This window comes from Micromesistius poutassou (genome assembly GCF_964030765.1).
Source record: "Micromesistius poutassou genome assembly, chromosome: 4".
NCBI classification, from domain to species: Eukaryota; Metazoa; Chordata; class Actinopteri; order Gadiformes; family Gadidae; genus Micromesistius; species Micromesistius poutassou.
The window spans coordinates 13,930,223-13,942,682 of NC_140274.1; the positions used below are offsets into that span (position 1 = coordinate 13,930,223).

General features: G+C 40.6%; 1 protein-coding gene across 2 annotated transcripts; it reads right to left on the reverse strand.

Annotated features, from left to right (window-relative positions):
- Positions 1–803: 803 nt before the first annotated feature.
- On the reverse strand, positions 804–9,423 carry LOC311342278 (zinc finger and BTB domain-containing protein 38-like). Of its 2 annotated transcripts, none has more exons than XM_084467114.1 (2): positions 9,279–9,423; positions 804–5,087 (listed from the first exon to the last, which is right to left on the reverse strand). In XM_084467114.1, the coding sequence occupies exon 2, from the start codon at positions 5,085–5,087 to the stop codon at positions 1,431–1,433; it is 3,657 nt and encodes a 1,218-aa protein (XP_084323240.1). In that variant the 5' UTR covers positions 9,279–9,423; the 3' UTR covers positions 804–1,430. The 2 variants fall into 2 exon arrangements, with proteins under 2 accessions (XP_084323240.1, XP_084323241.1); XM_084467115.1 differs by lacking the exon at positions 9,279–9,423 and adding an exon at positions 7,404–7,664.
- Positions 9,424–12,460: the final 3,037 nt, after the last annotated feature.

Here is a 12,460-nt window from a genome sequence, read left to right on the forward strand (position 1 = left end):
CGAGAGCGATTGAACTGGCGGCAGGGGAGGGGACGTGCACTACAGTTGACCAAGTATGTTTTTGTTTTGTGAATGGCATTCATCATAGATACACGCTTGTTTCCTACTTGGCATTTGCAATGGGCGGAACTAGCGCGCGTTCCAGGAGGGAGCGACACAGACTTTTGTCGACCTGAAGTTTCCTAATCCGAAAATACAGGATCGTTAAGTCATGCGAATTTTGGACGCTCAGGATTCATAAAAATAATGATAATAAAGTAAGTAAGTAAGTAAGTAAGTACATTTAATTTATAAAGCACATTTACCCACAGCATAACTGACCAAAGTGCTGTAGGCCTACAGTGGATAAAAATACAAATAATATATATAAAAAAAACCTCATTGGACCAATAGTCGTAATTATATAAAACATAAATAAAAGGAAACCTTCAATATTTGAATATAATGTTGGGCTATTCAATTATATTCTCTCTATATCTATATATGTATCGATATATATATATATATATATATATATATATTAGTGTGTCTATACAGTCCATTTAATTTATAGCTACCATGTATTATTTTGGATATTTGTCATTAAGGTTTTCTATTTTGTATTTTATTATTTTACATTCCTTAGATGGTGGTCGTTGCAATCCACAGGTAAATTATGAACCAAAACATATTTTGTAAACTGTGCCCTTTATGTTTGTTTGTGGGTGTTTGCAGGCAAGAAAGAAACAGTGAACATCAATATCCTACCAAGGTGTTATAAATAAGCAAATTAATTTATTTATTTCAACACCTTTGCATATGTATACATATTAAACACACAAAAGTCGCAGTGTTAATCTCAATGTTGCCTATAATATAAATTAAATCCATACCAAGTGACTCTTACTGAACGATGAATATGCAAGTATGTAATCAAAAGACATAAACCAACAATAAAATTAAAATTTTCTTAAAAGTTAAATGACGAGGAATACATCAGTGATTTCCTATTGTAACATCTGCTTTTATACTCCAATTCCTCTGATCAGATTAAATGAGAAATGAATCACAGAAGGCAATAATCACAATGTAATTGTATTTATCAGCCACATTCTAGAGAATGTTTCCAAAAATAAACCTTCTCAAGATTAGTTTGACAATAATACCATTAATCTTGCAGGATTTCCTCCATTTGCAAATGATAGTCTACAAAATATACAAAATTATCTCTTAAAACATGTGTTTAAAATGGATACACCCTTTCTATTTGTGATTTCCATTGACATTGGTGATTTAAAATCTTTTACTGAGGCATTTATTTGTATTTTTATAAGAGAAAGAATGGATGAAGGACAACCTTATAATGCAGTTAAACTAGTTGCAATGAAATCATAGATGAAGTAGTTTTGCAGGTGCTCCTGAACAGTCAACTTCCCTCTTGCTCAAAATAACTATTGGCCCTCAAAAACAGGCTCCTGTTTGCAAACCCACTGCTCCGTCTTGCAGATGGAAATCCCTTTCTTTACAGATTCTTGTTTCCACAACAGATGAGGGTGCTTCTCATGAAGCGTTTTTGGCCTTTTTAAAAGTCCCCTGCTATGGTCTCTCTCATGCGCTTGCATTTTGGAAGGGAGATGAAGAGAATTTTGTATATCCATTCTCTTTTTAGACATTTTATGTTTCACCTTTGTGGGTAACTCAGGAAAAACACTGTCGCTGTTAGAAGATGAAAGCTGATCTTTTGTTTTGGAATGAGGTTCTTGGAAGGATTTTGGCGCAACAGACGGGAAGCCAGCCTTTCCTTCCATCTTCGGTGCAATGTTTCCTGTAGACGTACCTGTTCCTTCTTCATTAAATCTGAGGTGAGTTACCTCTTCGTCATCTTCCTCAGATTTAATGGTATGTTGTTGGCTGTCTTCAGCCAGTTGTGTTGCATGTTTAGAACGCGGTGGGCACTTGTCATATTTATACCCTTTCCCGTTTCCCAACTCCTGGTGTTTTCTCTCGTGGCTTCTCTTTGTGGCAAGGTAGAGAAAGCGCTGGGGACAAAATGAGCAGTGGTACTTCTTCTCAGTGCTGGATCTCTGCGGTGTGTTATCGAAGCAAGAGCCACTTTCCATGCAGTTGTTGCAGACGTAATCTCCACCGGCAGGCACCTCCCCGGGTGGACCCTGTTCGCCACATGTCCGACAGAAACACGGATGGGAACCAATGACGTGGGCCCTCAAGCCGGACTCGGTGATGAAGGAGCTGTCGCAGATGTCACATTTGTAGGATGCTCTTGGCGAACGGTTCCTGATGTGTGTGTCCGTGCTGTTGGCTGAGGTACTATTGTCTGTTGCCAGGCTTCTCCTCTCTGGGTAGCCCTCTTTGGCTGGAGCTCTGGTTACTGAAGTTGGAGGTAAAAAATATTGTTGATCTTTTCTGTGTTTGAATCTCATCTTCTTCTTTTTCTTTTTGGCTTTATATGAATAGTAGGGACGCCAGGATTTGTCGGTGGCTTCATGATCATTGGGATCTTCGTATGTCTCGGCATCTTTTATTGCAGAGATTTCCATTTGAGTGTGAAGCCTGGCACTACCAGAGCTATCCTCAGTTGAAAACCACTCACCTGGGGCCTCCCTTTGTCTGCTTTTCTTCCTCTTCCTGGGGAACAGATTTGAACCCTTGATCTGACGCCTGATGATGGCCTCGTTGCCTATTTTGACTGTGATTTGACAGAGTGGCAGAGCATCCCCATCCACAGATGGACCTGGACAAACAGGCTTAGCGAGGTATGTTTCTGTTTTTCTGCTACCTACTGCTCTACCCTGCTTCAAACTGTCTGTTCCTGAGAGAAGTAACTCCTTAGTCATGGCTTCCACTCTTTTTGCTGCGGCTGATAGTTCACCGAGCTTGTTAACCGTTTTCAATGTTTTTGTCAAGAATGGTATATTACGACTGAAGTGGTCTATGTTCATTATCGTGTCTGTGTGCTCGTCACAGCTTGCTGCAGTGGTTTCTGTCTGCACATTTTTTTTATGGTAATGATTGAGGGGATGTGAACTCCTGTGTTCATCATCATTGCTATAGTCTCTCTTGCGACATGTATCACTATCAATATCTTGCTCTAACGGCTGTTTAAAGTTGATGTGAGGCGTCACAGGGGCCACCGTCTTTGTTGTTGCCATGAATGTCATAGGCATATTGAAGGAACCAGGCTCAGGGTTGCTGTTCTCTTCACTTGGAGTGATGAGAGAGTTGTTCTCCACCATGGTGCTCTCAACACTGTCTCCATAGGTCTCACTGTACGTCTTGTATCGCTTTTTTCGAAACTTCATTGGAAGAAGCCTGTACAGTTTGATAGGATAAACACTGGCTTTGAATCCGCCATTGGCAGATTTCTTCTTCACAGCTAGTCTCGGGTCAATGCCATGAAATGCCTTTTGATGGTTTTTCAAAATATAGTAAGTCATGAACGTTTCCAGGCAGAAAATGCACTGGTATCGACGTTCACCCGTATGCCAGATTTCATGCTTGGTACGGTACTCTGCCAGGGCAAATACTTTATTACAGTAATGACAAGGGTAGGCCCTCTGCCACGAATGTACATTCTCATGCCGTTTCAGACTGGATAAGGTGATATAAACCCGTTTACACACACTGCAATTGTAAACCCTCTGACTGCCACCAGTTTTTTCTACCCTGGCCATGCCCTGCCGGGCTTCTGATTGGTTGTTTTGATCTGGCTCTGGAATGCAAGGGCTGGGTGGGTCATCAAGAGGTACCTCTTCTGCTGGCTTATCCATAGTTGCTACATTGTCTGAATGGATGTCCATTATTAAGGTGTCAACAGGATCTGTCTCAGGAGGGTCTCGTATGGCCTTGGGACAGCCATGCTCATGGTTGCGTAACCGCTTGAGGTGCATGAACTTCCTGTCACAGAATTTGCAAAACAGATGACTGACAAAACGTCTTTTGTGTACTTCCATATGGAGGGTGAGAAGAGCGTTATTGGTGAATATCTCCGGACAGTATTCACATCCGTAGATTGATATGCTGTCTTCTACATGAGGGGAGAGAGTGGGTGGTTCAAACTCCATCTGAAAATTGTCTGTGGTTACTACATCATCTGTGTTCTTCTCTGGTTCCGGTTCTGCGTGGAGTGGTGGTGGTGCAATGACTACAGCTGTCATGTAAGAGATGGAACTGTCTGCTACTGGCCTATTAGCATCTGGAATATCTGTGGATTGTTGTGATTCCTCTGTAGAGGTCGTATTTCTATCTAATGTGCCTCTCAACCTATGTCGTTTTTTCAGTGGGCCTATATTCTGGATGGCCAGCTGCTTTGTCTGTAGCTGTGAGGGCTTTGGTCCCTTTTTAAAGTCTTTCGGGTTGCTGTCTTTTTGCTCTTCAGTCTGGCTCACTGCATAGGAGTGTTCAGACAGGGCATGTGGTGGCTCATTTGTTGCAGTGAGACAAGAGATGATGGGGCAACTAGCTGGGACTTGCCCCACGTCTGGTGACTTCCTCTCCCCATCAGTTGGAACCAGTGGGGTGAAGGGGTTGTTTCCGGGTCCTACTTCAGTGATAGAGAAAGCATTGGTGATCCGTGGCCCTGTGGTTGCATTTATATCCACAGGCCTTGATGGCTCCTTCTTGGTGTTCTTTGGCTCCGGGCCCTGGCTGGGATCTATATTCATAACACCTCTGACCCCCATCACCTTTGAAACGGTAGAGCTTTGTCTATCTGGTTCTGAGAGCTTCTCTAAGAAAGGAATTCCTAGTCTTTTCCCAGCTGCCACTAGGCCCCTTGTTTCGTCTGCACCAGCCGACGCCACTTTAGACGAGTAGATGAAGTTGAGGATACTGGCAAACACTTCAGACTTCAGGTCCACTAACTCCAGCACCTGGCTGGAGCTCCAGCTTTGGGAGGCCATCAAGGCGTTCCTGAAGTAGCCACTGCAGGCCGCAAGGATGTTCCTGTGGGCTCTGAACTTTACATCCTCTACAACGATGGTCACGTCGCAGAAGAGGCCTTCAGAGCGCTGGTCATTGAGTTTGCTCAGCACAGCATGGGAGTGAGTGCTGTCCATCAGGTCTTGAGTGTAGGGTGACACTACAGTCATCTGTGAAGAGATAAAAAGTAGTGTTCAAACAGATCCAATGAAAACCATCTAAATGATGTTTTCTTTTAAGCTCATTTTTATTTTTTTATTTTCTGTTATACATATTCATAGTTTAATTTGAAGCTGGTCTAGTATCATGGCTTCTAGTGTGCTCATTGTGTTGTGATTTAGTTTAAAATGTTCTGCATGAACAAAGTTGAATGCGATGTAAATTTCATAAGAAGCTGCTGAATCTTTCAATTGAAGTGAATAGGTTGTTTACAACGGAGGGCTGTTAAGCTACTCTAGTTTTTGTACACTAGATGGCAGTAATGTCCTAAATACCAAGGAAATGTCTGCCATACTTGGTGAACGGGAATAAGTTATGCCCTTTTATTATTGTATATTGTATATTGAAGTTGTATTTTTATATTCTTGTTTTTTATGTGTAGTTGTGTGTTCTTTTGGACTTTGAGTCTGGCAAATAAAGATGATGATGATGATGATGATGATGATGATGATGATGATGATGATTGTTTTATGGTCAGCCCTTCTTGTGGTAATAATTACTTGCAGACCCACTAAGACAATTATTTGTTGGTATAATTGGTTGTTTTGGCACATGATTAAACCATAGTCCCTCTTGTAACAAGATATAGTCTTATAGATGTGCCTTAACAGTCACTAAAAGGCAAAAAATAGAAACATTTGAAACACTGATGATGAACCATCATTGACGATTGACCTGCACCTGGTCTGAGTGGGAGCTAAAACATTCTGAAACATCTTCATCTTGGTGATGAATTAGTGATTTCATCACTAATTTTCTTGTTTGTTTAGGCTACTTCATGGTTTCATATTGAACACATCACAGAAACCAACAGGCAGCCAACTGCATGCAGCCAATTTTACATAGACATCAGTTAAAGATTGGTGAGTCATCCATTTCCGTTTTAATAGCCCTATCTTTCAATCATTACTGGTACTCAGCAAAGGGACACAGAGTGCCTACTTGAGTGAATCATCAAACATGCCTCTCAAAAGATACAGACAGTTTCATTAAAACAAGAAAGTTTTTTCTTGTGGTGAAGTAATGAAGTTTAAAATAGACTGTATCTCTGCATTTGATTTCACTATATTGATTAATTACGTTACGCGTTTTGTAATATATTGATCCACAGGATTCACGCTGTTCATGATCTCAGAGTTAGTAAGATGCTCAGCTTGGTTGAATAGCATTAGGCCTATATAGGGAGTGACCTTTGTTGTATTGACTGAAGTATTGAGATTAAATAAAAAAATAAATACTCATAGTCCTATGCTTTGGTTAGTCTACTTGATAATTTGAGTACCAGATAGAAGTAATTTGTCTGACAGCATAAATTTGGTACTGGCAAAAAAGTCCCAAAACATTTCTAAAGATTATTCGAATAGATGGATACCTCAATATTTAAAAAAATATATATATATTAAATGCCATCCAATGTGGATGTTTACCATTCTGTTTCTAAAATATTAGATTTTTGTATATTATTAGTTTGTGCAGGTACTATGAGAACAACATGGCCGTCAGTATTTACAGCCTCCAATGACTAAAACCACAACCAGCCTCCTACCTCCCCCTCACACAGGCCTCCGTTGTCATAGCAACATGCTATGGCGCAGCACTTATTCGGATTTAACCCAGACGGAAAGTGAATGCATTAGCTATCCTCCCGTTTCATCCTCTCTCTCTCTCTCTCTCTCTCTCTCTCTCTCTCTCTCTCTCTCGCCCTCTCCCTATTCTCCCTCTGTCTCTCTCTCTCGTTTTGCTTTTTTATTTTTTTGACTATAGTCAACCTGACCTGCATCATAACAGTAGTTTGTTTCTGGTTCCTGTTTGGATAGTTATTGCAAATGGCTGTTTATATCTGTTCTTTTGTCTGCATGCGGTCCGAGTGCAGCCCTGTGGAGTATTTCCGTTAGCAACCCGCATTACGCTTGGGTCCTTTTTGCTGAATTCTCTGGTTTAATTTGAGCATTTTCACCTTCATGTGTCCTTTGCGTAGCTTTTTTATGAGAAACATTTCCGTTAATCAAATGTGTCCCCAATCATCTGGTTACTTGCTACCAACCACTAAGCGGAAAATTTGAAATTTGTCATGAGCGGACATGTTTTGCCACACCCAAGCATATACTTTTTCTTAAAGATATATTTGGATATGTTATATTTAAAATAATGTTCTCTGATCTGGTTAGAATAAGAGAAAAATAAAATTAATAAATCTTTAAATACAACTACAAAGCGTATTGCATACAAAACAGTATATACATATAGGGAAAACATGCAAAACATACCTTTTTAAATCTGAGAATACGATGCAGGAAACACAGGAGAAAGAAAACATCAAACAATATCCCTTTTTCACAGCTTTACATGCACTCTATGCTGCATTGCAACCAGTTTCCCGTATCAAGGCATTATAAGTTATTTCTTTCTGTGATGGTCGCCAACAGTGGTGCTGTCAAAAGCTGAGCTATTTGACGTCCTTCTTCCTCACCCTCCCTCTCTCTGTGCAGATGACTCCGGCACGAATGAGTCCTTCGCCTCAAACCCTATGCACCCTGGGTCCTGGGCTAGTTCTACAACTGTCCACTTCCGAGTACCCGCTGCCTACTTCTCAGTCAAGGTGTGATCATACAGCTGCACAGCTGCAAAGAGAACCAGGGCGCTGCATGCATGCTATCTGGGCAATGGAAGCCTTCTGCAACACAACCACGTCATCTAAAACCGCAACTTTTATTAAGGATGGTAGAGGTAGGCTGTAGTGCGATTGTGGGGAGCTGTGGGTGCTACAAAACACACCAGTACTGCAAGAGGTAGAAAGAGGGGTGTGCTGCAAGGCTGGCAGCGATATTCGCTAAGGACTCCTCTGCTGAGCCGTTCCTACACCACTCACACCTTCTCCGCTCGGACGCATCTCGGCACAGACGTCTCTCTGTGCTGATCAAGGGCGATAGCGCTGTGATATGGATCGCATTATCCCAGATCACAGATAAACAACCTGTGCATTGGCTGCATTACGCCACACCATCTGCTTCCTGCCTATGCACAGAGGGCAGAGTCTCTTTGTCTGTGCGGCTGCATCTCGCAGTCAAACCAACGCCGCGATGCTTACATATTTATGCACAGCACACACATGCACATGAGGTAAAGATCATGCTGCATTATATATATTTGATGGAATCAGGATTGCAAAAATCTCTCTCGACCGATTGCCGTTTTAGCTGAATGTGTGGGGAAATGAAATGCGTTGTGCCATTACCAGCAGAAGCTGTAGCTTTAACCAATGGTGAGGAGGCTGATTGATGCAAAAGCAGTAGATGCGTCACACTGCAGACGAGGGGGAGGGGAATAAGGCTGAACCAGACATGGCACTGCAAGCCTCCAACTACAATACCCATAGTGCAGCAGCTCTTTTACATCCATGGATGTACTTGGAAGGATACACAACAAAAGGTTGTTGCTTGTACTACAATCTACAACAATCTATGTCCTCTATGTCCTCTTTTGTTAATGTGTATTTCTATTATTAGCAATAGGTTTGTGATTAGAGAGCATATCACAGAAGCCGCTTGAGTGGATTTTTATGTTTGTGTCTGTTAGCCCTATTTCGTCCTGGTCACCTGAGTTTTCTCAAGGGTGTGCACGGGTACCAGCCGGTGCACTTTCCTTGGTAACTGCTTTCCAGCCAGTGTATCGACCAACAAAGACATACCAACGCAGCAACACAGTAAAGCTCCCAACCCTTTAGCCTACTGATCATATGGTAATAGGCTACTCCCTCAGGTTTTTATTAACAAAGCCTGGTCCAGACCGCTGTGTATCCCATGACTGTGCTGAATGTATTCCTGTTCTCGATTAGGAAATGAATTAGGGTTATCCTCGTTGTGTGGCATATTGAGCTGGCTGCTTTATGTGCATGCATGTTATTAGTTGGGATCCGTTATTAGGATGTTTGTTACAGGGCAGACACAAAACACACAAAACATAATCTATATAATATTGTCTTGACACAAGCAGATCTGATCCTCATAGAATGAAGGTCCACAAAACAAGCCTGCACAGGTCTCATCCTAATTTTGAAGACATGAGCAAACCCATATTACATTAAACTGTCCAACCTTATAGCACTTGAGTTACAGAGAGCACTCATGCACTTGGTAGCCTACCAAAATCCTGCTCACAGATCCTCTTGCTGGCCCTGTCGCTGTGAACGAGCGCCCTGGTGCTTTGGAGAGAGTTGAGAACAACTACCAAATATAGTCCTTAGTTCCGTTGGCCTTGTTTGGGAGCTCTTCCCCACCTGCTTCTTCACTGTCATCCGGTAGCAGTCCGTGGTCTGGGACTTCTCTGTCTTCTTCCTGTTGTTCTACTGCCTTCTGGAGGTCACTGACACTGCTGCGTCACACTTGCTGCGTCACTGACCCACAAAGAGGAGGGTGGATGAGGCTAAGGTGGGGAGGAGTGTTGAAATGGTGAAAAGCAAGCAGGATAAGCAGAAAATAGCAAGATTTGCTCAAATCGAACAAGCTAGAAACTCTGCTCCGGTCTGGGGCTTAGACTCTGTGGTATTCAGGAACTATGTCCGTGAGGCAGATATTTCATTATGTAATGAATATTTCCTCTCAGACTCAACAGAGCTTAAAAAGGTTGGTGTTCAGTTTCTGAGGCTAATTATAGGCCTTAGTCTCGCTCAAGTCTGTGTGCTGTCATGGTAGCGCCTCAGATGTTAGAATGCCTTGTTCTCTACATTGAACAATTTTAGCATCCATAATGTCGTTTTGGAAGCATTTCAAAACAACAAACAAATGTATTTTAAATATGCTGAATGCAAAGCAACATACGATTTATATTCAGTTTTTGAATTGTACTTTTACTTATTGATATGCAAGGTTTGGCGTTGTACCCAAAATTGTGCATACCTTTTATCTAAACTGTCCGTCTTGTATTAATTTCAGATACAATGGAACCGGTCTGGAATCATGTCCTCAGGTCTGTTTTGGTGCACGTTTGAAATAAAGTGTTGTGCTCCTACTAAGGTCTATGATGACGAGAATGACATCACTTGCTTTGCACTTTGCACACGTCACCCAAGGTCCTGTTTGCTGACACCCTCTCCTGACTTCTGACTGATATTCACTGCTGCCTTGCTCCCTCTGCTGTGTATTAGAGTGAGTGCAATGCAGTCTACTGAGCCAGTCTAAGATTACATCTGTTATTGAAGGCAGCTGAATGGAGTACCATAAACCCTCAGCAGAGGGCGCCCAAGTTCTTCTGTTACCTTGTTGAAACAGGAAGTCTTTGTGTCATGTAACCTTTGACCCTGCCATCATAAATAGTATTTATATAAAATGTATCCAAATGTAAAGGTGTATTCTTGGGATATTCCTGCAACTATTGTGTTTATTAAAAAAAAACAATATGCACTGGTTTATTTAATTGTATAATTACATATGTTGTTGATGTTGGTGATAGTTGAATAGATAATCTAGCTACATATTTGTACCACATTTGTACTTTGAATCCAAAACCTCCATTTAGATTATCTTGGAACTTGAAATAATGAAACTTTTATTAAAATGCTGGGTTAATATTAATTAACTTCAAAGCACACGGACCAATTTCATGCGATTAGGTCAGGATAAGGATAAACATTACATTTTCCTGTTCAATGCTTTTCTTTTAAGAAAAGGGTGGAGTCAAATTGTCTCCAGCCCATGACACTGGCTATGTGGACCATGTCAGGTCTGAAGTAATCACAGGTAGTCCTCACTGCTTCCAAAACTTTTCAGAATTCCAGAGCTAAAACATTCCAACCAAACATAATGTATTATGTACAGTATCTAATACAGTAGTTCTTTGTATTATGTTGGGTAGGTATGTTTCTGCATTCATATAAGAGTTAAACCACTCAACATGAACACAAGTCTCACAAGTCTCAATTTAATCTTTTAATAAAAGACTGTGGTCTTTGCAATCTGTGCAATATCTTTTATTGGTAGGTACATGGGACATGATTCTTAGCAAGAGGTCATCTGGCATGTGCTCCAGATAGTCAAAGTCTCCTTGACAGAGTCCAATAATGTACTGTAGGATCCTCTGTCCTCTGTACCTTACAGACCAATTCTGAAGGGGGTAAGACGGATAAATAGCCTTCAACTTTTCTTAACAACCCTAAGACTAATTTTCTACATAATTACATGACAAACAAAATTAAAATGCAATATATAATTAATACTTCTATTTAGGAAGTATTATCTTATACTGACCACTTTTAAAACAAGACTGAAGACTTTAATATTTGCTTTAGCTTTCTGCTAAATCTTAAATACATTGCACTTTCATTTTTTAACTTTGCCTTTATTTTATTTTATGTATCTATTTTATTTAACTTTGCCTTTAATTTCTTTTATATATCTATTTTATTGTATGACGATGTTGTGAAGCACTTTGAGTCTGCCTCGTGTATGAAAAGTGCTTTATAAATAAAGTTGCCTTGGCTAGCCTTGCTGCTGCTTGCTGTCATGGAGAAAATCGTCCTGAGGTTCCTTCAACTCAGTGGGTGCTGCCCCTCTTAGTTCAATTTATCTGGAAATCGGCCATGTTCTCAAAATCACCTACAATATTGAAGACCATATCTCATTGCATCTTTGCTGGTGGATTGCTTCTAATATATTGCCTGACCCTAAATCATATTTGGACAATACAGATATTTTTTCAAAAATGTTTTCATTAATGCATATATGCACTGATTTAAATAAATGCATAATGGCATTAATCAATTTAACTTTAAATCACAATTGGGACGTTTACTTGGCTTCATGTAAGCCACAAGTGGGTTTTCCTTCACTCAAAAAGGTACTTTGTTAATTTTCTCTTATATCAGTTATTCTGAAAGTAAACGTTAATTTGCCAATTGTGGTTGGAGAAGCCAACGTAATCTAATTTAACTAGGTTGTTCTCCAATTGAGTATGTTATAAACCTACCAACCTCGGTTTTCGTAACAATTAGTTGATAAAGGCATTTTGAAGGAAATGGGCCCTGGCCATTTACTCAAATAATGTACCCTGCATCAACGACGCCATCTTTAGACGCATAACCGTAACCATAGCAACTGAATAAACTTTAATACCAAACTATTCGATTTAATTGAAGACAGATATTAATGCTGTTGTGCATGTATTGAAAAGTGTGACTGCCCTGAAATGATTCTGGGTTTCAACATCAAATAATATACATTGGGACTGTGTGTGTTTTAGGGGTCGCGACCCAGCGGACTAATAGTTACTGTTCATGTTACGGTGACGTTACCTTAGATTTCGTTTGATGCTCATTTATGTAACTCAAATC

Coding starts and splice junctions, on each gene's coding strand:
- LOC311342278 (XM_084467114.1), bottom strand. CDS start 5,087: ATGACTGTAGTGTCACCCTACACTCAAGACCTGATGGACAGCACTCAC.